The 27,198-nt window shown below is 38.4% G+C and overlaps 2 protein-coding genes across 6 annotated transcripts in view; one reads left to right on the top strand and one right to left on the bottom strand.

The window, feature by feature from the left end:
- LOC128695201 (uncharacterized) overlaps positions 1–10,416 on the bottom strand; it is a 52,233-nt gene extending 41,817 nt beyond the window's left edge. Inside the window, exons 1-5 of the mRNA XM_053785720.2 lie at positions 10,350–10,416; positions 7,629–7,866; positions 6,039–6,091; positions 1,002–1,213; positions 345–451 (exon numbers count right to left, since the gene is read on the bottom strand). Of these exons, the coding sequence (XP_053641695.1) occupies positions 345–451; positions 1,002–1,213; positions 6,039–6,091; positions 7,629–7,853 (597 nt within the window). The 5' untranslated portion in view covers positions 7,854–7,866; positions 10,350–10,416. The remainder of the gene's footprint in view (positions 1–344; positions 452–1,001; positions 1,214–6,038; positions 6,092–7,628; positions 7,867–10,349) is intronic.
- Positions 10,417–11,348: 932 nt separating this feature from the next.
- LOC128695202 (ubiquitin-conjugating enzyme E2 T-like) overlaps positions 11,349–27,198 on the top strand; it is a 29,693-nt gene continuing 13,843 nt past the window's right edge. For 2 of the 5 annotated variants that reach the window (XM_070091309.1, XM_070091305.1), the window contains exons 1-5: positions 11,349–11,408; positions 13,774–13,898; positions 18,069–18,138; positions 20,395–20,599; positions 20,957–21,034. In XM_070091309.1, coding sequence (XP_069947410.1) covers positions 13,787–13,898; positions 18,069–18,138; positions 20,395–20,599; positions 20,957–21,034 — 465 coding nt within the window. In that variant the 5' untranslated portion in view covers positions 11,349–11,408; positions 13,774–13,786. Of the gene's footprint in view, positions 11,486–11,719; positions 11,812–13,773; positions 13,899–18,068; positions 18,139–20,394; positions 20,600–20,956; positions 21,035–27,198 lie in introns of those variants that run through there. The other 3 variants (XM_070091306.1, XM_070091307.1, XM_070091308.1) reach the window with 3 other exon arrangements.

Raw genomic sequence — 27,198 nt, 5'->3', positions numbered from 1 at the left:
GTATCCTTTTCACAATTTTGGCATCTGCAAACATGACCAGACACAATTCTACCCTCATAGCAAATAATTAACATACACTAGTAACTGTATGGGGCCTAGCATCTCACATTTAATATATTTTTTAACCACCATAAACATTAATTATTGTACATCCTAATCAGTGCCATTCCCATTTCAATTACATACCAGCTGTATCAATAATACAGAATTTATTGTTATAAATGCCACAAAGAAAGACAACAATGGTGAAAAAAAAAATCTGTAAACATGGAAGAAATTTATTTGGAAACTAAATATAGCATGTCACAGGAAAAAACAAAACAAATAAAGTATCTTACACTTACTTTTTTTTTTAGAATGCCTTCATACTTAGTTCTAAGACCATCTGTCTTGTAATTGAAGTTGTAGACACTGCTCAGGTTACACAACTTATGTGTTTTATGGAGAAATGCTGAAAAAAGTATTAGAATTCTAAATATCAATATACAGTGCTTATGTGAGAAGGGTATAATTTAACACCATTAGTAAAATGCTAGACCTGCTACCATTCAAGACCACGGCTCAAATTCCTCTCCCTTCTTGTTTATTCATCAACAGTTGTTTATTACAACTTAACCTAAGTTCATGATCCTGAAAATGTCTTTGCCACTGATAGAAATGTAATTAACCTACTTTTACCAGTTCATACTGAGCAATGAAAGTTACATCAAGTGTAGGATAAATTACTGTATCTCAGACTAAGTGAGGTTGCTTATGATTGGTCAGGCACAGTAAGGTAGGATGAGAATAAGGTGGCTAACAGGGTGAAAGAATGTAAGGTTGAGTATAGTCATAATTCACGAATGTAGTATACAGTTGTAGAAGGATAAAAATATCTGGTGGAAATGGCAATCAGTATATTCATAGTCATAGGGACACTATGTACTGCAGTGATTAACAACAATTTAATTTGCCTTAAAGCTATACATATGGATTCCATGATGAATCCAAGATACACTTACATCTTAAATGTTGTTTCCAAATTTGTGACTCTTCCTTGTACATCTTCTCTGCCACCTTAAGATCAGGGGCAATTTCACGAGCTAGTGTTTTTAATCTCGGTGTTCTGAAGGGTGTTGCTGAAGGGTTTCTGGCAGGAGTTCGTCCAGGTGTGTTAAATACTCTAGACTGTCTTTGTGAGTAGGAAGGTGGAGTTATGTTCCTAAGGTTATATCTGTCAAAGGAAATATGCACACAAGTGAAACTGATGAGAAAGTATCTTCAACAGTAAAACCAATACTGTATATACCATGAGAAGGCAAACAAAATTATAATGTCATCACAAATCAATTAGTGGTAAGAGATGAGGCCCAGGAGCTGGACCAATGAGCTTATTTCTTCTTGTCATAGATCTGCATATAGTTAACAATAGAGCACTTGGAAGAAATTTAATCAGTACAGAATTTTATTAATAAAAACATATTATGAATAAATGTGTATTTCCTTGCAAAGCTTACAATGTATAGTTTACATATTATTTATTTATTTATTTATTATCACACTGGCCGATTCCCACCAAGGCAGGGTGGCCCGAAAAAGAAAAACTTTCACCATCATTCACTCCATCACTGTCTTGCCAGAAGGGTGCTTTACACTACAGTTTTTAAACTGCAACATTAACACCCCTCCTTCAGAGTGCAGGCACTGTACTTCCCATCTCCAGGACTCAAGTCCGGCCTGCCGGTTTCCCTGAACCCCTTCATAAATGTTACTTTGCTCACACTCCAACAGCACGTCAAGTATTAAAAACCATTCGTCTCCATTCACTCTTATCAAACACGCTCACGCACGCCTGCTGGAAGTCCAAGCCCCTCGCACACAAAACCTCCTTTACCCCCTCCCTCCAACCTTTCCTAGGCCGACCCCTACCCCGCCTTCCTTTCACTACAGACTGATACACTCTTGAAGTCATTCTGTTTCGCTCCATTCTCTCTACATGTCCGAACCACCTCAACAACCCTTCCTCAGCCCTCTGGACAACAGTTTTGGTAATCCCGCACCTCCTCCTAACTTCCAAACTATGAATTCTCTGCATTATATTCACACCACACATTGCCCTCAGACATGACATCTCCACTGCCTCCAGCCTTCTCCTCGCTGCAACATTCATCACCCATGCTTCACACCCATATAAGTGTTGGTAAAACTATACTCTCATACATTCCCCTCTTTGCCTCCAAGGACAAAGTTCTTTGTCTCCACAGACTCCTAAGTGCACCACTCACCCTTTTCCCCTCATCAATTCTATGATTCACCTCATCCTTCATAGACCCATCCGCTGACACATCCACTCCCAAATATCTGAATACATTCACTTCCTCCATACTCTCTCCCTCCAATCTGATATCCAATCTTTCATCACCTAATATTTTTGTTATCCTCATAACCTTACTCTTTCCTGTATTCACTTTTAATTTTCTTCTTTTGCACACCCTACCAAATTCATCCACCAATCTCTGCAACTTCTCTTCAGAATCTCCCAAGAGCACAGTGTCATCAGCAAAGAGCAACTGTGACAACTCCCACTTTATGTGTGATTCTTTATCTTTTAGCTCCACGCCTCTTGTCAAGACCCTCGCATTTACTTCTCTTACAACCCCATCTATAAATATATTAAACAACCACGGTGACATCACACATCCTTGTCTAAGGCATACTTTCACTGGGAAATAATTTCCCTCTTTCCTATGTACTCTAACTTGAGCCTCACTATCCTCGTAAAAACTCTTCACTGCTTTCAGTAACCTACCTCCTACACCATACACCTGCAACATCTGCCACACTGCCCCCCTATCCACCCTGTCATACGCCTTTTCCAAATCCATAAATGCCACAAAGACCTCTTTAGCCATATCTAAATACTGTTCACTTATATGTTTCACTGTAAACACCTGGTCCACACACCCCCTACCTTTCCTAAAGCCTCCTTGTTCATCTGCTATCCTATTCTCAGTCTTACTTTTAATTCTTTCAATAATAACTCTACCATACACTTTACCAGGTATACTCAACAGACTTATCCCCCTATAATTTTTGCACTCTCTTTTGTCTCCTTTGCCTTTATACAAAGGAACTATGCATGCTCTCTGCCAATCCCTAGGTACCTTACCCTCTTCCATACATTTATTAAATAATTGCACCAACCACTCCAAAACTATATCCCCACCTGCTTTTAACATTTCTATCTTTATCCCATCAATCCCGGCTGCCTTACCCCCTTTCATTTTACCTATTGCCTCACGAACTTCCCCCACACTCACAACTGGCTCTTCCTCACTCCTACAAGATGTTATTCCTCCTTGCCCTATACACGAAATCACAGCTTCCCTATCTTCATCAACATTTAACAATTCCTCAAAATATTCCCTCCATCTTCCCAATACCTCTAACTCTCCATTTAATAACTCTCCTCTCCTATTTTTAACTGACAAATCCATTTGTTCTCTAGGCTTCCTTAACTTGTTAATCTCACTCCAAAACTTTTTCTTATTTTCAACAAAATTTGTTGATAACATCTCACCCACTCTCATTTGCTCTCTTTTTACATTGCTTCACCACTCTCTTAACCTCTCTCTTTTTCTCCATATACTCTTCCCTCCTTGCATCACTTCTACTTTGTAAAAACTTCTCATATGCTAACTTTTTCTCCCTTACTACTCTCTTTACATCATCATTCCACCAATCGCTCCTCTTCCCTCCCGCACCCACTTTCCTGTAACCACAAACTTCTGCTGAACACTCTAACACTACATTTCTAAACCTACCCCATACCTCTTCGACCCCATTGCCTATGCTCTCATTAGCCCATCTATCCTCCAATAGCTGTTTATATCTTTCCCTAACTGCCTCCTCTTTTAGTTTATAAACCTTCACCTCTCTCTTCCCTGATGCTTCTATTCTCCTTGTATCCCATCTACCTTTTACTCTCAGTGTAGCTACAACTAGAAAGTGATCTGATATATCTGTAGCCCCTCTATAAACATGTACATCCTGAAGTCTACTCAACAGTCTTTTATCTACCAATACATAATCCAACAAACTACTGTCATTTCACCCTACATCATATCTTGTATACTTATTTATCCTCTTTTTCTTAAAATATGTATTACCTATAACTAAACCCCTTTCTATACAAAGTTCAATCAAAGGGCTCCCATTATCATTTACACCTGGCACCCCAAACTTACCTACCACACCCTCTCTAAAAGTTTCTCCTACTTTAGCATTCAGGTCCCCTACCACAATTACTCTCTCACTTGGTTCAAAGGCTCCTATACATTCACTTAACATCTCCCAAAATCTCTCTCTCTCCTCTGCATTCCTCTCTTCTCCAGGTGCATACACGCTTATTATGACCCACTTCTCGCATCCAACCTTTACTTTAATCCACATAATTCTTGCATTTACACATTCATATTCTCTTTTCTCCTTCCATAACTGATCATTCAACATTACTGCTACCCCTTCCTTTGCTCTAACTCTCTCAGATACTCCAGATTTAATCCCATTTATTTCCCCCCACTGAAACTCCCCTACCCCCTTTAGCTTTGTTTCGCTTAGGGCCAGGACATCCAACTTCTTTTCATTCATAACATCAGCAATCATCTGTTTCTTGTCATCTGCACTACATCCACGCACATTTAAGCATCCCAGTTTTATAAAGTTTTTCTTCTTCTCTTTTTTAGTAAATGTCTACAGGAAAAGGGGTTACTAGCCCATTGCTCCCGGCATTTTAGTCGCCTCATACGACACGCATGGCTTACGGAGGAAAGATTCTTTTCCACTTCCCCATGGACAATAGAAGAAATAAAGAAGAACAAGAGCTATGTAGAAAAAGGAGAAAAACCTAGATGTATGTATATATATATGCATGTGCATGTCTGTGAAGTGTGACCAAAGTGTAAGTTGGAGTAGCAAGATATCCCTGTTATCTAGCGTGTTTATGAGACAGAAAAAGACACCAGCAATCCTACCATCATGCAAAACAGTTACAGGTTTCTGTTTCACAGTCATCTGGCAGGACGGTAGTACTTCCCTGGGTGGTTGCTGTCTACCAACCTACTACCTACATATTATAAAACATTAATTACAAGGAAGGCCTCTAGCATGGCTACTCCTCATATACATTCCATTCATTTTCAAAAAATTAAGAGTGAAAACAATTTATTCCAAATGTGTCTTTAATAAGTGTAAACATTAATAAAAAAAAAGAGGTGAAATGTGCTTCTGATAGTACGTATGTTTGTACAATGCCTTTGGAATGCAGGCAAGAGATTTGCATTATAATCTACACCTGGAAAATCCTAGAGGGACTGGTCCCTAATCTGCACACAGAAATCACTCCATACAAAAGCGAAAGACTTGGCAGGTGGTGTAACATACCCCCAATAAAAAATAGGGGCACCATTAGTACACTAAGAGAAAACACAGTAAGTGTCCAGGACCCAAGACTGTTCAACAGCCTCCCACCAAGCATAAGGGGAATTACCAATAGACCCCTGGCTGCCTTCAAGAGGGAGCAAGACAGATACTTAAAGTCCGTGATGGATCAGCCGGGCTATGATTCGTATGATGGACTATGTGCAGCCAGCAGTAACAGCCTAGTTGAACAGGCCCTGATCCACTAGGAGGCCTGGTTATGGACTGGGCCACAGGGGCATTGATTCCTGGAATACCCTCCAGGTATATTCCAGGTAGGTAGACCACTGCATAATCCAAAATAGTCATTGGATGTTCCATTATTTATTACTTTATATCAAAAATTTCCCAATAAGCTAGTTAGTGAATTTTGGCATATAATAATTTGCTGTATGTATGAGTGATGGTGAAAGTGTTGAATGATGATGAAAGTTTTTTCTTCGGATTTTTTTCTTTTTGGGTCACCCTGCCTCGGAAGGAAATGGCCGTGTTTAAAAAAAAAAAAGAGAGAAAAATACAGTAAGACATTAGTAACTTACACAAAAGTGCTATATATCAGTTTTTCCATATAATGTACATACCTTCCAGATGATCTTGGAGTGACTGGAGTTCCTTTTTGTAATGGAGTCTCTTCCTGCAAAACAGTTATATTCAAAGATTTTTTCAAGGATGAAACATAGTTTATATAATTTATGAAATAAGGTTTGCTCTAAACTAGAAAATTTGATCTGAAAACATATGAATCATCCAGTGTCCTGAAATTTAACATGGTAATAACTGCCCTATAAATCTAAGAATTATGTCTAATCTACCAGTGCAGTATATATACTGAACCCTGACAATTACATTTTCAGATAATATAAGCACATTACAGTAAACCACTGATTAAACGGATCTCGATTTAATGGGTTTTGGAAATACAGAACAAAATTCTCTGGGTCAACCGATTCAGAAACAACTGGGAAAATCCATTAGTTAAACAACTGTCCATAATTTTTATGATCACAACTGTTATTACTGGCCACTAGCTACCCTCTCTTACTCCTCTAAATCAAGGGTTTACTGTACAATCAAACTTCATAAATCTGGTGTCTATATGGCTGCAAACACTACAACAAAAGAATTTCACTTGCTCTATCCATCTCCAATATCCAGTATCTGAAATTCTCCAGCAATTCCAGGTAAGGTGGATTTTTTTTTTTTACACACATTGATCCCAGGAGCAGTAGTCAATCCTCCCAACACACACCCTTGCTTGGCTTGCTATTTGCAAGTTAGCAGGCATGTACAATTAGAAGTGTAATTCTATTTGCAATTTGTGGTGTTGCTAACCAATATGTAGACAACCTTGATCATCTGATAAAAAATAACTGCCAAACCAATTTATAAAGCAAACAGCACATGAGGATTCTGAAGATGTTTGATTTGAGATTATCTTGTTTTCAACAACAAAAGAACACAAGGAGGCTATCTGGACACGTGCTAATGTTGTTGTCTAACACAAGCGCAAATTGCAGTACTTGTCACTGGAAAAACCTCTTAGTCATGACCATTCAAGTAGTCTCTGTTCGTTAACAATTCCAAAAGGGAAATCGTCAATTAAATAATTCAAATAATTTAATAAAACAAACAAGATATTGTACCATGAATGCTCTATTCCTGTAATTAAAGATTGGTGACTCAGTTATATGTCTAGTATTTTCAAATGGTTAATGGAATTTGATGTGCTCTTGGGATATGACCCAAATACATAACATAGAACAGTATCTATAGAGAAATTTAAAGAAACCAGATAGCCAGACTTGAGATTTGGAAGTTGGGAAGTACAGTACAGAACAACTGCATATGACCACCCTCATAGTATGCTTGTAGAAGAAGAAAAAAAGGCATCAGAAGTACTGATAGGATGATGACGCAATGTGTGTTACAGTATTTTATTAGAGAACATTTCATCCACCAGGAACTTGAACAGTTCATACAGACAAGCAAAATATGAAGATATATATAACCTCATGTTTTCCTTGTATCTGTATGAATTAATAAAAGTTCCTGCTGGAAAAAATGCCTTCTGATAAAATACCATAATCCACATACTGTCATTATTATCATATTGTCTGTATACATATTACCATTTTATATTACATATATAAGTAGTGCTAGATTAAACTTACTTGTGATGGTGTTGCATACTTTTGAACCGGTGCATTCTGAGAATTTCTACTGCCTCTCAGAGACTCTTGTGTTTGTTTCCTGGTTCTGGGGCTTGGGGTTGCATTTCTTGCTGGTGTTTGTTTCTTCGATGTTGATAGCTGGCTCAAATTCTTAGGAGATGGCTTCTCACCAGTGCCTTTCGATGACCGTTTTCCTTCCCTGCCTGGCTTTCGTTTGGGTGCCATTGGTGTGTCAGTTCTACAAAATAAATATGATTACATATCAAGTGCAAACTTTAGCGTTCACATAAACCACCTTAATCATATGACCCTCCAGTAATTACAATTTAATTGTAAGACTGCCCAAAATGCTCTGCATAACTAGGGGCTTTTTAGAAAGTATGCCAATAATGTCATCTAATCCTATATCAATTGTATAAAATACTTTTTAGAAAAAAAGACCATTATTAATATTATTATTATACAGTGGACCCTCGACTAACGCTATTAATCCGTTCCTGAGAGCTCATCGTTAGTCAAAATAATCGTTAGTCAAGTTAATTTTCCCCATAAGAAATAATGGAAATCAAATTAATCTGTGCAAGACACCCAAAAGTATTGAAAAAAAAAAAATTTAACACATGAAATATTAATTTTAATACACACAAACTGAAGAAGACATGCACAGTTACATGACACTTACCTTTATTGAAGATCTGGTGATGATTGATGGGATGGGAAGAGGGGAGTGTGTTGATGGTCTTAGTGTTTAGAAGGGGAATCCCCTTCCATTAGGACTTGAGGTGGCAAGTCCTTTTTTGGGGTTACTTCCCTTCTTTTAATGCCACTAGGACCAGCTTGAGAGTCACTGGACCTCTGTCGCACAACATATCTGCCCATAGAGGTCTGTACCTCCCTTTCCTTTATGACATTCCTAACGTGTTTCACAACATTGTCAGTGTCACCATTAAACACTTGTTCAGGTTTCAGTCCTTCACTGTTTATGTACTCCTTGAATTCCTGCACATATTTTTCAGCTGCTTTTTGGTCCAAACTGGCAGCCTCACCATGCCTTATCACACTATGTATGCCACTACGATTCTTAAATCTCTCAAACCAACCTTTGCTGGCCTTAAATTCACTCACATCACCACTAGTTGCTGGCATTTTTCTAATTAAATCGTCATGCAACTTCCTAGCCTTTTCACATATGATCGCTTGAGAGATGCTATCTCCTGCTATCTGTTTTTCGTTTATCCATACCAATAACAGTCTCTCAACATCTTCTATCACTTGCGATCTGTTTCGAAAACATAGTTGCACCTTTGGCAAGAACAGCTTCCTTGATTGCCGTTTTCTTGGCCACAATAGTAGCGATGGTTGATTGGGGTTTTGTGTACAGCCTGGCCAGCTCGGAGACATGCACTCCACTTTCATACTTAGCAATTATCTCTTTCTTCATATCCATAGTAATTCTCACCCTTTTTGCTGTAGGGTTGGCACTAGAAGCTTTCTTGGGGCCCATGGTGACTTATTTTGCAGGTGCAATCACTAAAAAGGCTGTGATAATATGAAATGTTCCGATTGTATGCTTGGAAGCGACTGCGGTGGCTGGCTGGCTTGTAAACACTGGCCAGAAGTGGACGCGTCTCAGACGGAAGGAATAGTGTTGGTCGAGTTTTTTAGCGCTAATCGAGGCAAAATTTTTGCGATAAAATGTATCGCTAGTCAGATTTATCGTTAATCGATGCCATCGCTGGTCGAGGGTCCACTGTATATGCTGACTTCCACAGATAAGACCAACCCAATGGAAATAATTCACAATGATCTTATTGGGTTATCCTAGGTTAACTCTACATTTTTTATTTCATGGGGAAGCACTAAACTCATAGGACGGTGCCCCGTGGCCTGGTGACTAAAGCTCTCGCTTCACACGGCGAGGGTCTGGGTTGAATTCCCAGGGAGGGTAGAAACATTAAGCGTGTTTCTTTACAACAGTTGTCTATGTTCACCCATCAGTATAATGGGTACCTGGGCGATAGTCGACTGATGTGGGTCGCATCCTGGATAAAACTGATCTAATTTGCGGGAAATGCTCAGCATAACAAGAGGCTTTCTACATAGTAGTATGTCACTGATGTCAGCTATGGTCTGTATACCTTGTACATGTACTGGTAGTAAATAAACATATTATTATTATAATCAAAAAGAAGCGCTAAGCCACAAGGGCTATACAGCTATTATTATACAGCATCTAGGAAAATGGGAGGCATTTACATTTGATCCAAGGAAAGAGGCCTTATTCCTCGGATCAGAAACTCCTCACTGACACTAAGAAACCTTTTCTTAAAGGCTATAAATATAAATGCTGTACTTTTGTGTCTATAATAAGCCTAAATACAAACTTTGTTTCACACCTGTTACAAATCACTAATATATTTAGAGGCATTCCAACCTTAAGGCTTATGGCATCAGATTCCTGACATAACAGCAATGCAAAAAAAAACATATAATAGGCATAAACTAAACTGATGTAGTAAAATATGTATGTAAATCGAGAACCATCACATCCTCCAAAAAATGACGAGTCCCAAGTCTTTATTCCTTTAAAATACAAACAACCACATGAGTATAACTAAGTGAAGCGGGCACAGCATTACTACACTGAAGCTATATATAGCAGCCAAGGTCATGTGGGTATCAGAAGACATCATAAGATGTCATCTTAACATCACTTCTTACCATCACACAGGTTCAAAATTCTCAATGTTTTGATGCTCAAGAATCCTGCCTGCTGATTGGCTGGTCATGATTGACTCTGATTGGCTAAGCTTCACTCATGCATTCATGTTAACGAAAATTGTTTTAATTGTTATGTTAATGGTGAAGGGAAGAGTCAATAAGTATCATATAGTGCTTGGAAAATTAGGTTTGATCCTTGGAACGGGAGGATAGGTCCGATTTCTCGGGTTAAGGACTCTTTACCAGTATCAAGACATCCTCCTCCCTTGACGGGAAAATTTATGTTAAATATTAATATAAAGAGAAGTACAAAATAGCTATGATCTATTGAATGCAATTACGAAATACTTGAAATCTTGAAATGCAAATATAGCTTGCTTAAAAAATAAGTTACGTCTTTATTTTTTTACGTTCGTGTTAATTTGAATTGCTATATTATGTCCCCTAATAAATTGTTATATTCATGAGAAATACCTTCAACTCCTTGAATTAAGAATCATTTACGATTATTCCCCCTTCCCCCATGAAAGCCATGGGTTTCTATTGATTATAAAAGACCCCAATGGAAATTAGTGACTTTGACTTTTATGGGTTATCCAAGGTAGTTTACCCAATATGATACTTATATTTATGTCCACCTGTATCTAAATAAACTTACTAAAGACACGTGAACAAACACTAGGACATATTTATTAGAAAACGTTTCGGTACCAGGACCGAAACGTTGTCTAATAAATATGCCCTAATGTTTGTTCAAGTGTCTTTTTAAACCAATTTATGGTTATAAATTTCTAAAGCTTATACTATGGGCCTCTATATAGAAGCTTATGACTAAAATGGAAACCAAGGCTTTTTGAGAAATCACTAATTTTTTTTTTTAAGCTACAAGCAAGCTATTTTATACTCCAACACAGGCTGTTATCTCCCGCGGAAATTATTATTTCAGGAGGGAGAAAATGGTAATAAATGGTAATAAATTTATTTTCGAATGTAAGAAACAATGACGCATCGGAGGTAAACAAAGACGCACTAGCCAGTCTTCTAGCTGCCTCGGGTCAGGTCTCTTACTCACTTTTTACGTTAAATAACGCAGCTGGTGGGCCTTAAACCCGTCACAAGTGAATTTTACGAGTCGAGTGACCTTTAGGACTCGAATGAGTGAGCTTTAGGACTCGAATGAGTGAGCTTTAGGACTCGAGTGAGTGACCTTTAGGACTCTAATGAGTGAGCTTTAGGACTCGAATGAGTGAGCTTTAGGACTCGAGTGAGTGACTTTTAGGACTCGAGTGAGTGACCTTTAGGACTCGAGTGAGTGACCTTTAGGACTCGAGTAAGTGACCTTTAGGGCTCGAATGAGTGACCTTTAGGACTCGAGTGAGTGACCTTTAGGACTCGAATGAGTGAGCTTTAGGACTTGAGTGAGTGACCTTTAGGACTCGAATGAGTGAGCTTTAGGACTCGAGTAAGTGACCTTTAGGACTCGAGTGAGTTTTATGACCAGTGATAACAAAATTGCCAACAAGCGATACAAACCACAGTACGGGTAGGGATTGAATTCACAATGAGTGACTCGTAAAACTCCAGACCACCATGTTAGCCACTGGGCCAGCTGGCTACAATAAGATTCATCCAACTAGGTATATTTATACACCATAGGAAGGTTAGCATAGGCACCACTGTGACCACAAATGCAAATTTTGACAGATGAATCTCCCGCTAGCGTGGCCATTATGAACTCTAGCTCAAGTCTCCTCAAAGCCGCCATCATGGCTTAAGAAATTGTAATGACACGCGTTAGCCTCTGGGCCAGCTGGCCCAGCGGCTAACACACCGGCCTGTAGTTTTACGACTCGCCGCAAGCTCAATCCCCACCCGTACTGTGGTTTGTTTGCAATTGTGCCATTACGATTTCTTGAGTCAAGCGATACAAGATGAGGGAAGTTAAATGATAGTTCTAGGCCTTTCCTGTTAGTTACCACATCATCAGGAGCTTGCAATGTTGTTTGTTGAAAATGCTGTAAAATACCGACCGACAAGTTGAAGATTAAGACGTGCAACAGTTGGGTATCTTTATTGATGAAATGTTTTGCCTGCACAATAGGCTTCTTCGTCAAATACAAAGGGAATGGTAGTAATGAAATAAAGATGTAATCAGTCCATCATCCTTGGAGAAAAAGTATTTGAGGTGGTAAATCCCTCAGCCTAGAGAAGAGTTCAGCTCCATGGAGCTTCTCCAGGCTGAGGAATTGACCTCCTCAAATAGTTTTTTTCCAGGGTTGATGGACTGATTACATCATCTTTATTTCATTACTACTGCTCCCTTTGTATTTGTCTGAAGAGGTTTACTGTTTCAGGAGCTTGCAATGTTGCACAAAAAAGGAGGAAGTCCAAGTAAATACATTCAGAAGAAGAGTCTTTGCTTGAATGAGCAAAGATAAATAAATTGTCTTGGAGAGAAATTATTTTGTATTTACTGTATTACCTTCTATTTTTCTTCCTCATCGCTCTATGACCCTAGGGATTTAGCGCTTCTTTTTTATTATAATTATAATACTTTTTCTCATGCACCATTAATTGAGGAATAAAATACCACCATAGTGACATCATTTTTTATAGCAAATATCAAGAGATGTTCCTTTAACTCTTGCAACAGAGTTTGAAAAAGTCTGTGTACAATATTGATTATTTAGTTTGGTTCCATATCAAGTGACCAACATGTTTAATTTTCTATTGACAATACTGTGTCAGTGAGAGATGGTCAATATGTTAAAATAAATACTGGAAAGTATCAATATCACAAGTTGTTTAAACTTGTGTTTTATGAGTTTGCTAGTCATTACAAGTTAGGCATGCAGAAGCTTTAAATGGTTAAAATTAATTTAATCATGGAAAACCATACATGTGTGTCTTTCAGGATGGCACAGCAGAGAAAAAAGAGATGAGAAGGAGGTGGCATCATTGAGGGAAGGACATTGGTTGAAAGGATGGGGTTACAAGCGATATAGCATATCATTCTGTTAAGAAATGAGAGATAATAATAATTTCAGCATGATGCAGTGTTTGTACAGAGATGGGCAACATTTAGTTGTGCAAGCAGAAAGCATGCACAACCAAATGTCACAGCTGCAACAAAGGTGGAAATGTCAGAGACAGGTAGACAAAATTTTGCCAAGTTCAAAATTTAAATTCAAAATTCAAAATTGTATTCCTTTGTAAAGTTTACAATTTGCAGTCTACATATTACAATATATAAAGTACAAAGAAAGCCACTAGCATGCCTCGGCATTTCGAGCAGAAATGCCTAGGCAGTCTGTAATTGTCTAAAGAATGGGAATTGTAATTCTATTTTGTAATTGTGTATAAAGCTGGAAAGCCATTTTTCATGTGCCAGTAATGTAAACTAATATATGCTTTGTATTTTTAGATTTAATAATAAAATGGCACAGCGGTTGGGTCGGTTGAAACGAGAATGCCAGCAATTACAGCAGTCTCCCCCAGCTGGTGTGTCATGTTGGCCTGAAGGAGACAAACTTGATGTGTTCAGTGCAGGTACAGTAATTTATTGTAGATTATGGACTTAACCCTTAAACTGTCCAAACAAATTTACGTTCACATGTGTAGTGCTCCAAAAGTAGATCTACGTTTTTTTTACATATTTTCAAATATAACAAAAAAAAAGTAGATCAAAGTTTTTTTTACACGTTTTCAAATGTAAAAAAAAAGAAAAGAAGATCTACGTTTTTTTACATACTTTCAAATGTTGAAAAAACGTAGATCTATGTTTGGACAGTTTAAGGGTTAAAGGCTTATGCAGTTTTAACTTTGAATAATCAGAATACATTATACATGTATAAATCTAATTTGATTGTGTACAGTATGTTATTTCAAAGTTAACATTTACGCTGAACAGTAGTCTTGGATTAATTTCAGCCCCCCTTAAATCAGGGATAATCACAGATAGCACTACAGACCACTACCCTACCTTCCTCCTGACAAACATTAATAAACCACCACTTGAATACAACAGTCTCATTTAGACTCCATGACGAGGCCTCAATAAAGAAGTTCACAACTGACCTAGAGATTGTTGACTGGCCTACAGAATTCTCCAAGGCCAATGGTATTGATGACTGGACAGACATTTTTCTTAACAAATTACTTAGACTACACAACAAACATTGTCCTATAAAAACGAAACAGATCACAAACAAACGGCTTGGTTGCCCATGGCTAACCAGCACCATTCTGAAATCCATTGACAAGAAACACCAATATGAAAAGCAATATAGACAGGGCTTAATACACAAAGATATTCTTAAACACTTTTCATCAGTTCTCACCAAAGTAATAAAGAAAGCCAAACAACTATACTACTCCAGTAGATTCACAGACACTAGAGGAGATATAAAAAAGACCTGGAAAACACTCTCTCAGATTCTAGGGACCCACAGACTGAAAAAAAACAAGAATATTGTCCTAACTAAACCTAATGAAACACCACTACATCCCACTGACACAGCTAACAAGATAAACGACTTCTTCTCAACCATTGGATCTAATCTCGCCAATAAAATCCCACATACTAATGCCCATGCCGGGGACTACCTAGATGGGAATTTCCCAAATTCCTTCTATCTTGCACCAACTGAGCCCTCGGAAGTCACCGAGATTATAAAGTCACTTAAAAACAACTCAGGGAATCTGTCTAATGTCCCACCATTACTGTACAAGCGAGCAGCCCATATCCTTTCGCATGATATTTCATTACTTTTTAACAAGTCACTAGAAACTAGCACCTTCCCGAAACTACTCAAGATGGCAAGGGTTACACCAATACATAAAGGTGGTGACCCTACAGACTTAAACAACTATAGGCCAATATCAAACTTACCATTGCTATCCAAAATCTTTGAGAAACTCGTGCACAGGAGACTATATTCATTTATAACAGCACAAAACATACTCAACCCCTGCCAATTTGGATTTAGGAAAAATAAAAGCACTAATGATGCAATCATAAAAATGCTAGATCTGCTTTACACAGCGTTGGAAAATAAGGAATATCCACTAGGAATTTTTATTGACCTAAGAAAAGCTTTTGACACAGTAGACCACGACATCCTACTCCACAAACTTGACCATTACGGTATAAGAGGCCATGCGCTTGCTTATTTCAAATCTTATCTTACTAATAGGTATCAGTATGTTACCATTAAAGACACAGCATCAACAACACGGCCACTTGATACTGGAGTTCCGCACGGAAGTGTCCTTGGTCCCCTGCTCTTCCTCATATACATCAGTGATCTTCCAAACGTATCCCAACACCTGAAACCCATTCTCTTTGCTGACGACACGACTTATGTCATCTCTCACCCTAATCTTGCCACCCTCAACACCATTGTTAACGAGGAGCTGATCAAAATATCGACTTGGATGACAGCCAATAAACTTACGCTTAACACTGACAAAACCTACTATATTATGTTTGGTAGCAGAGCAGGAGATGCACAAATTAACATTAAGATCGACAACACTCTAATTACCAGACATAATGAGGGCAAATTCCTAGGCCTATACCTTGACAACAACCTGAATTTCAGCACCCATATCCAGCATATAACCAAAAAAGTGTCCAAAACGGTTGGGATCCTCTCCAAGATACGATACTACGTGCCGCAAAATGCCCTTCTCACGCTATACCACTCACTTATTTATCCATACCTCACCTATGCTATTTGTGCTTGGGGATCAACTGCAGCAACGCACCTAAAGCCAATAATAACCCAACAAAAAGCTGCAGTAAGAATAATCACTAAATCCCATCCCTGGCAACACACCCCCCCACTCTTCATAGATCTAAACTTACTCCCTGTTCAGTACATCCACACTTACTACTGTGCAATCTACATCTACAGGACCTTAAACTCCAATATCAACCTTGACCCAAAACGCTTTCTTGATAGTTGTGACAGAACCCACAGGCACAACACCAGACACAAACATCTCTACGACATTCCCCACGTCCGACTAAACCTTTACAAAAATTCAATGTATGTCAAAGGCCCTAAAATCTGAAACACCCTACCTGAGAACTCTAGAACTGCAGACACATTCATCACCTTCAAAACTACCATTAGAAAACATCTTATCTCCCTGATAAACCCCATCAACTAACTACATGAATACCACCTGGTGGTTCACACTTACACTCACTCACCCATTTGACCATAAACAGAAATATTAATCTCAATCTTAAAATAATGAATCCTATGATACTCCAATACTGAAACTATGTACTGTGCCAAAACAAAAGCATTCACATTGCTAAACTCACAAACTAGTATTTAGTCACTTAGCCATAATACCAACTTACCTCATAATTTGTAATATTTTAAAATAAAGAATTAAACTAAGTCTTCCCGAAATGCCTAGCCATGCTAGGCGTTCTAGTGGTACACTCTGTAATCATTATTTAACTACATGTAAACCACACAACAACCAAATTCTGTAAATTCAACATTGTAATCTTTATAGAGAATAAACTTTGAATTTGAATTTGAATTTGAATGTTAATAAATTTAATGAACTTGTTTATAATTTTGCCTCACTGTAAAAACTAAAGTGAAACATTTATTAAGTTTCTACATATTTTGTAATGAAATACTGTATCTGTAATTCTGCACTCTTAGCTAAATTTCAAAAAGTTGGCCAAATTATGAAACGTTAAAATGTGCAAGTTTAAATCCTGAATTTATCATGATTATATTCATGGGTGAGCGCTTAACCCATAGGAGTCAATCAATGCCTTGGATTCATCTGGAGGTTCCATATGTTGTCAAGCAGTAGTTCCCAGACCCAGATCATGGCCCAAGAAGCAATAGAGCTGTTGTATCCATAATTTTTTTTTTTTCCCAATATTGTATCTGCTATCATGCTATTAATGCACAATAGTTTGCTGGGATTCTAAGTAGTACCAGTATCATTTGAGTTGCAAGGTGAATGTGATTTAAAATTTAGGTCATAGTAAAAAAGTTTAGTAATTATTGTTCTGGGGTTATTCCCACACTTCCATTTACTGTATATCATACTGTTATTTACTGTAGATATAGGTAGTAGGTTGGTAGACAGCAACCGCCCAGGAAGGTAGTACTACCGTCCTGTCAAGTGAGTGTAAAACGGAAGCCTGTAATTGTTTTACATGATGGTAGGATTGCTGGTGTCCATTTTTCTGTCTCATAAACATGCAAGATTTCAGGTATGTCTTGCTACTTCTACTTACACTTAGGTCACACTACACATACATGTACAAGCATATATATACACACCCCTCTGGGTTTTCTAATATTTTCTTACTAGTTCTTGTTCTTGTTGTTTATTTTCTCTTACCTCCTTGGGGAAGTGGAACAGAATTCTCCCTCCGTAAGCCATGCGTGTTGTAGGAGGCAACTAAAATGCCGGGAGCAAGGGGCTAGTAACCTCTTCTCCTGTATATATTACTAAATGTAAAAGGAGAAACTTTCGTTTTTCCTTTTGGGCCACCCCGCCTCGGTGGGATACGGCCGGTGTGTTGAAAGAAAGAAAGATTTACTGTAGACATCTTTAACACTTCTGTAAATTTTATAATGTGTTATCCCCCTCACAAAATCACTTGCAATGCTGATTATTTTTCTGTTTTATATTTTTTTATATTTGACGGATTTTATATTATATTTGCAGTAATTGTTGGAGATGAAGATACAGTGTATGCTGGAGGGATGTTCAAACTTGAAGTGGAAGTCCCTGAAAGGTAAGGTAGTAGTACCAGTAGTCTTCTTGGCAATTGTTTACTTAAAATATAAACTCAGTTTGAGAATTGTAATTGCTAATAATGATTGTCATTGAGGGAATTGCTGATAGTGCACTTTCAACATCATGCAACTTGTTAAAAAATTTAAATGCTATATTTCAGAGAAACTCATTTTCTTTACAGAAAAGCAGAGTAAAAATTTTGAGAGGTACAAAGATTTATCTTAAACTGGTACATACTATAACTGGGAGTTCTGTGACATCCCAATAGGGACTTTGTTAATTTCAAAGAGACATATTTCAACACATATCCTATACAGTGGTATGAGAATAATATTCCCCATCTTGTGATGTCCCTAGTTACATACATCAACAATTTCAAACTGGGAACTTAGGAACCAGTTAGTTTTTGAACCTCTTAGCTTCACCCATAATCATCTACTTGAAAGAGATCATTCTCAAGTTATATTTCTTATATAGTTTAACACTTAACCCTTTGACAGTCGCAAACCCCTTTCTGAAACTGTCATTCTATGTCGCAAAAGTTTTGGAAAAATAAAAATAATTTTTTCTTATGAAATGATAGAGAATCTTTTCCTGATGGTAATGACACCAAAAGTACGAAATTTGGTCGAAAATTCACGGAATTACGCTCCCGCGAAGTTAGCAGTCTCAGCGACATATACGCATCGGCAATTTCGCTGACTTTGAGCCCTGTTTTTGGCCAATTCCGTTGTTCCAGTTGACCAAACTCATAGCTATTTCTTTAGAACTCCATTTTTCTATCAGTTGAGTACAAGAAATCGCCCATTTACCGATTTGAACTACTCAATAAAGTGGTCAGAAATTGGCAATTTGGCCAATTTCATGCAAATTAAAAAAGATGCCAATTTCAAAATAGGGTCCAGAATAAACAATGTAGACATTCTTGGCACTAAAATAACATACCCTCTGTTCATTAGTCACGTCTCTAGGCCCCTCTTATATTACTATTGCTTTCTATTTTGATTTTTTATTCATACAAAAAATAAAAAATTTACTGTTATGCAGACTACTGCATTATTGTAAAAATGGTATAAATAATATCAGTGCACTAGTGAAAGAATATTATACTTCCCAGTTGACGTGTATTGGACGTGTGGTGTAATTTGCTTACTCCTGAACATTGGTAAAAATCGACCATTTCCGCTACTTTGAGCTCAATTTCAAGGTCGTTTTCATCATGAAAGTAATGAAAATCATCTCTATTTCTGTAATATGTTTTCCATTTTATCACCTGAGACCATGAAAACGAGAATACAACGATAAATACTATACGAAAATACACCTCAAAGTCGGCATTTTAATCCAAAAAAACGGTCAGTATTTTTTTTCTCATTATCACTGCATGCTGCAGAATTTTTTTATGTAGGGCACATTGACCACACAGACCCATTCTCTCACATGTGGCCCTACCAGCTTTCTCCTGCTTGATTTGAAGCCGCTATAATTTATGCGTATTAATACGTCCGAAACACTATACGAAAATACACCTACCATCCGACTTACGACTGAGTTCGGTTCCGAGAAACCAGTCGTAAGTCGAAATGGTCGTAAGTCGAACTTTACTACTGAATATCAACAAAAAATTTTTGTAATGACTATTTTATTGTATTATTTTGGTATTTCATGTTTTACTTTACTTTTTATGCTGTTAGTACTGTATTTTATACTGTAAGGTTTAGGATAAACACTGTACAACACAAATAGTTGTTTATTTCCCAGAAATTTGGCATAAAAAACACGGTTGTAAGTCGAGTGGTCAAAAGTCGAGCAGGTCGTAAGTCGGATGGTAGGTGTACACCTCGAAGTCGGAGTTTTAATCCAAAAAAACGGTCATTTTTTTTTTTTCTCATTATGCACTGCATGCTGCAGGATTTTTTTTATGTGGTGCACACTGACCACACAGACCCATTCTCTGACATGTGGGCCTACCAGCTTTCTCCTGCTTGATTTGAAGCCGCTAGAATTTACACGTTTAAATACGTCAGAAACAGTGGCGCATAAAACGTATATATACAACGTAAACAGTCGAAGGGTTAATTTGAAATCTGGCAGTATCATGGCATTTACTGGATGATGTCTGAATTATTTATCATATAGCATGTATATCTGAAGCAGCTAGTCAGACTTTTGGCAGATCAACTTAATTTATTTTTTCCAGAATGCAACATACCTGTACCTGTATTTAACAAAGCTAATGAAATTTTATTTTCAGATATCCATTCCTCCCACCTAAAGTACGGTTTCTGACAAAGATATACCACCCCAATATTGACTCTGCAGGAAGAATTTGCTTGGATATACTAAAGCTACCGCCATCAGGAAGCTGGCGACCAGGTCACAACTTGGCGAGTGTCCTAACTTCTATACGTCTGCTCATGGCTTCTCCTAACCCACATGACCCATTAATGACCGAAATCGTAAGTATTAGGTTGGTATAGGTAATCATAAAAAATATAGTAAAGGTTCATTTTACTTTTAAATGTAAGTACATTCTTGTAGTGCAAGTCAGTGCCTTTTTTTGTTATTTATATATATTTTATCAGTTTATTATTTATTTTTCTTCCTATTTTTATGCACCTATGTTTTGTAGTATTAAAACTGACCATTCCTGAAAGTATTTTATAATTCAAGATCTGTTATTCTACTCTTGCTTATTTCAAAGCCAGAACACAACAATAACTATTGTAGTTAATCTGTTGTATATTTTCTGTTAAAATCAAGAGTTTAAAACCACATAAGATATTGAAAATCAAATAGCAATGTTTTTGTTTCAGGCAGAAGAGTATCAGCTAAAAAAACCACAGTATGAAGCAACAGCTAAAGATTGGACATTTAAATATGCTAAAAATACAGTGAGTGTTTTTAAATTTTTCAAAGGTTCTAGTGTGGAGCAAATAAGGCTGTGCAAATTGTTTTCTACATGTTTATCCATCCAGATCCTGGATTATTCCTTTTTATATCCGCTTGTCTTTCATAAGCTTTCTTTGCTTACTCAAAAAAACTAAATCAACAGATATTTGTGCAAAAATTCTATTCAAAATACTCTATTGTAATAAAGAATTGGGTTAAGTTAATAAAGTGAAGTAAAAAAATTATACAGGACACTAAGGGCAATGTGTGGTGTAAATATTATGCAGAAAATTCGGAGTGTGGAAATTAGGAAAAGGTGTGGAGTTAATAAAAGTATTAGTCAGAGGGCAGAAGAGGGGTTGTTGAGGTGGTTTGGTCATTTAGAGAGAATGGATCAAAGTAGAATGACATGGAAAGCATATAAATCTATAGGGGAAGGAAGGCGGGGTAGGGGTCGTCCTCGAAAGGGTTGGAGAGAGGGGGTAAAGGAGGTTTTGTGGGCAAGGGGCTTGGACTTCCAGCAAGCGTGCATGAGCGTGTTAGATAGGAGTGAATGGAGACGAATGGTACTTGGGACCTGACGATCTGTTAGAGTGTGAGCAGGGTAATGTTTAGTGAAGGGATTCAGGGAAACCAGTTATTTTCATATAGTCAGACTTGAGTCCTGGAAATGGGAAGTACAATGCCTGCACTTTAAAGGAGGGGTTTGGGATATTGGCAGTTTGGAGGGATATGTTGTGTATCTTTATATGTGTATGCTTCTAAACTGTTGTATTCTGAGAACCTCTGCAAAAACAGTGATAATGTGTGAGTGTGGTGAAAGTGTTGAATGATAATGAAAGTATTTTCTTTTTGGGAATTTTCTTTCTTTTTTGGGTCACCCTGCCTCGGTGGGAGACGGCCGACTTGTTGAAAAAAAAAAAAACTCATACATCACATAAATGCAATATTAATTAAGTTATGATATACTTTAAAATTTAGAAATAGTTGTTGTATATACAATGGACCCCAGCCTTATGATATTAATCCGTTCCTGAGAGCTCGTCGTAAGCCAAAATTATCGTTAGCCGAATTAATTTTCCCCATAAGAAATAATGGAAATCAAATTAATCCCTTCCTGACGCCCCAAAGTATGAAAAAAAAAAATTTTTACCACATGAAATATTAATTTTAATACACACAAACTGAAGAAGACATGCACAATTACTACTCTTCTAAGAATAGAATACATGACACTTTCTTTTATTGAAGATCTGGTGATGATTGATGGGATGGGAGGAGGGGAGAGTGTGAAAGTTATTGTTTAAAAGGGGAATCCCCTTCCATTAAGACTTGAGGTAGCAAGTCCTTTTCCAGGGTTACTTCCCTTCTTCTTTTAATGCCACTAGGACCAGCTTGAGAGTCACTGGACCTCTGTCGCACAACAAATCTGTCCATAGAGCTCTGTACCTCCCGTTCCTTTAAGACTTTCCTAAAATGAGCCATAACATTGTCATTGTACAGGTTGCCAACACGACTTGCAGTAGCTGTGTCAGGGTGATTTTCATCCGTAAAGGTTTGCAGTTCAACCCACTTTGCACACATTTCCTTAATCTCTTTTTTCAATTCCATACTAATTCTCGCCCTTTTTACCACAGGGATGGCTCTAGAAGCTTTCTTGAGGTCCATGGTGACTTATTTTGCAGTTACAAGCACTAAAAACACTGGGATAATGTGAAATGTACCGAATGTATGCGTAGATGCGACCGCACTGGCTGGCTTGTAAACACTGGCGCTGAGGCCACACGTGGGACGTGTCCCGGACGAATCACGTAAAATGAGTCTTTTATCGTGATGCGCTGCAAAATTTTTGCGTTCAAATGCTTTGTATGGCAGATTTAACGTAACGCGATGCGTTCGTAAGGCGGGGGTCCACTGTATAGTAAAACAAAAATTAGAGTATTTTCCAGTGGTATTATGTCAATATTGGGAAAAATAAAAAAACAAAAAAGCCCTTGACATGCCATGAAGCTGAATAAAAAAATTACGACAAGCCACAAAATAATTACAAATAGTAAAGATATTTTTAGAAAATGTAGATCTAGTTGATTCAAATTTTAACCTCTTAACTGTCCAAATGTAGATCTGTTCTTACCGCTAGTGCTCAGAACGTAGATCTACGGTTGTTTTTTTTCCTGCCTTTATATTTGGCGTGATAGGCCTGAGCTGCCTAGACATGAGAGAATGGGTCTGTGCACTCAGTATGCACTGTATGAAAAAAATCAGGGACCGCACAGTACCGCATGGTAGCACCAGTTAGTTTCAGCACCATCTTGGGTCAACACCATGGCACACCCTCATGATTCACTCACGCCTCATTGTGTTAACACACACTTATTCGAGGAAAGTGATATAGAACATGAGTTTAGTGGTTTTGAGACCGATGTGGCCACAAATAATCAAGGAATTGGTGAAAAAATTGATAACCCAAATGACCCTCAGGCCATTACCTCTGGAGTGGTCAGTGGTGCCACACCAGACCTTCAGTCAAGCACTTCTGGTGTGGCCACACCAGACTCTCAGCCAAGCACTTCTGGTGTGGCCACACCAGACCCTCAGCCAAGCACCTCTGGGGTGGCCAGAGTTACAACCCAGTGGCTACTATGCAAGAGGAAATTATCATATTCTGTTATTTTTGGTGATGAGAGTGAAAGTGATATAAGTGTTGACGAGATTGATTTTATGCCCTTAGATGATTCGTCAAGTGATAGTGATATACATTATTCCCCAGTGAAGCATATGTTTAGGTGTCATCACCTACGTTTAGGCAGTGTGCCATATTCAGTTCCCAAGGGTCGTGGGAGGCCATGATCGAAAGCCCCAGCCACTGACAGTGAGGGTGATCATGAAGGAGAATATGCGGGGATGGAGGAAGAGGAGGAAATGGTGGTGGGTGACATGGTGCCTGAGCCGCATGGCGCGGTGGGTGGGCAGACAAAGGACCACCCGGCACCCCGTCAACCATGTGCTGCCTCTACTCCCGTCCCTCCTCCCCCATGCTCCATTCCACAGGTCCACCCTGCACCATGTAACTGTGAATGGAACTGAACACAAAGTACAACATTTGTGCCACATCCTTTTGATTTTCGTGCCAATGGAAGTGGCATCCTCCCAGAATGTCCCGTCATGAATGAGTCTACAGAGTCGGACTTTTTCCAATTATACTTTGACGAGCCGATAGTGAAGTTGATTGTCACGCAGACAAACAGTTACTACCTCTATACAATGGACAACACAGATGTTGCAGAATCATTATGGCTGTGCAGATGGAAAGATACAACTGTGGCCAAAATGCATTTGTTCCTTGGCACTGTCATGCTTATGCCTCGTATGTATAAGCACAGTACTGGTCCACAGACTACTTCATCAGTACTCCTGTCTTCTGCAACCTCCTTCCCTGCAGCAGATTCACTCTGTTGCTATGAATGTTGCACTTCTCAGACAGGAATAGGCCCAAGAAATGACCTATACAAAATCCGGGAAGTGTTTATGTATCTGAAGCAGAAATTCAGTGCCTATTTTATCCATTCAAGAACATTGTTGCTGACGAGTCCTTCAATCTGTTTAAGGGACGACTGCCATTCAAACAATATATACCGAGCAAACGTAATCGCTTTGGTATAAAACTGTTTGTTATGTGTAACCGTGAGAATGGCATAGCATTGGATGTCATTGTCTACACCGGGAGAAACACACACAATGATGACAGGCGGTTGTTGGGCATTTCCTATGATGATGTTCACAAGATGATGGGACCATACCTTGGCAAGGATCATACGTTGTTCACAGACAACTGGTATACAAGCCCTATGCTTGCTGATTTCCTACATGTAAACAATACTAATATATGTGGAACAGTGAGAAGAAACAGAAAACATATGCCAAGGTTCAGTGGAGGCAGTGCTGAAGGTGCAGTGCAAGTGTTTCATGCCAATGACATCATGGCACTGACGTGGCATGACAAATGGGAAGTGACATTGCTGTCAACCATCAACAGAAATGAGATGGTACAAACAAAGTGAACAGGGATACCAGTGAACGCATTGTAAAGCCAGTTGCTGTCAGCGACTAGTTGACAAGTGTGACATGATGATAGAGTTTGTTGACTGTGTGTGTAGGAGTCACAAGTGGTATATGAAAGTGTTTTTCAACCATGTAGACATTGCACTGCTCAATGTGTATGAAGTAAAGACTGGAAAATGACTTCGGTATGCAGAATTCAGCCTGAATGTCATCAAGCAGATAGCAAAAAAGTATGGTACCACACCTATACCTGCCCCTCAACAGTGACTTGTCCCCCAACCACAACCAGTGGAGGAAGTGCCAGACCGAATCCTCGCTAACTGTCACTACCTGATAGCAGTACTGTCTACTGGGGATGTATTGGATGTGAAAATTTAGATATCTACGGATGCAGATGTGTATGAGGATGTCTTACTTATTTTGCGGATGCATATGCAGATATCTGTTTACAGTAAAATGTGGTTGCGGATGTAAGAAATTATGCATATGTTCCAAGGATGCGGATGTGGATATCCAATATATCTCTACTAGGCAGTAGAGATGGATGTGAAAATTTAGATATCCGCAGATGTGGATGTGCATGAGGATGTCTTTCTTACCTATTTTGCAGATGCATATGCGGATATCTGTTTACAGTAAAATGCGGACACAGATGAAAGAAATTGTGTGGATGTTCCGTGGATGTAGATATCCGATACATCTCTATCATCTACCCCAAAAAAGAAGTATTTTCAGAAAAAGTGTGTTGTGTGTCATTTCGCTATTGGGGTCAAGGTGACCCCAATAGCAGAAGGCCACGATTCATGTGTCAGCAATGTGGGGTGGCACTCTGTATGAATCCATGCTTCATGGAGTATCATACAATTCTGGAGTACTAGAAACATAACTGGGATATGTAAATACCTTGTATATAGTTGTAGATAATAGAATGTGATTCAGCCAGGTGCACAATATCACCTATAATTGTGTACACATGTGTTTGTGACAACATGATTAATAATTTCATATAGTACAGTGGTCCCTCATTTATCGTCGTTAATCCGTTCCTGGAAGTGCAATGATTATCGAAAAAGACGATTTTCGAATCAATTTTCCCCATAAGAAATAATGTAAATGCAATTAATCCGTTCCTGACACCCAGAAGTATTAAAACAAAAAATTTTTTACGTGAAATATAGATGTAGTACATAAACAATATAGTGGGACATGATGAATGAAACATTAACAGCATAACACTTACCTTTATTGGTGATTCTTCTTAGTTTATGGAAGACTGGAGGAGGAGAGAGATTGGATTAGTTACTGTTTGGAAGGGGAATCCCCTTCCATCAACACCTCCGATACCAAGTGCTTTTCTGGGGTTACTTCTCTTCTCTGTTTCTTAATGCCACTAGGACCAGCTTGAGAGTCACTGGAGTCCTGTCTCACAAAAAAAGTGTCCAGAGAGCTCTGTTTCTGGCGTCTCTTTAAAACTTCCCTAAAATGGGCCAAGACTCTGTCACTGTACAAGTTGCCGATATGGCTTGCAACATCCTTCTCAGGGTGATGTTTCTCCATAAATCTTTCCATCCTACCCCACATTTCAAAAATCTCCTTAATTTCTGAAGAAGGCACCTTCCATCTCTCTTCATATTGTTCAATGATGTTTTTCTCAAATTCATTCGTATTTCTCAGTTTCTTTACCAAAGGTTTGGCACTAGGAGCTTTCTTTGGAGCCATGGTAGCTTATTTAGCACTTCCAAGCACTAAAATGAATGGAATATTATGAAATATTTCGTATGAACAAGTGAGGGGACCGTCGCTCACTAGTAAACAATGGCACACTGGCTGGGAAGGGAGGCCGAGGCAGCTCAGAGTGTGAGTACACGTCCCAGACGAAGGACGATTTGCGAGCCAATGTTTGGACGAGAATATAACGCGACGATTTCCGAAAAGGAAATTTTCTCATATCTAGGCCAAAATTTACCACCCACAGCTTATCTGAGTGAGCAGAGCTCATAACATAGAACTACATGAGGGGACCCTAGCCTCAGTGACATAGTTCTACGTGACAGCCACTGAAGGGGTTAATGTAATGTAGACATCATGACACTGTACATTTAAT

The sequence above is a fragment of the Cherax quadricarinatus genome, chromosome 35 (genome assembly GCF_038502225.1).
Source record: "Cherax quadricarinatus isolate ZL_2023a chromosome 35, ASM3850222v1, whole genome shotgun sequence".
NCBI lineage: Eukaryota > Metazoa > Arthropoda > Malacostraca > Decapoda > Parastacidae > Cherax > Cherax quadricarinatus.
The sequence above is the reverse complement of the archived record's forward strand: the minus strand, read 5'-3'. Positions and strand labels throughout refer to the sequence as shown.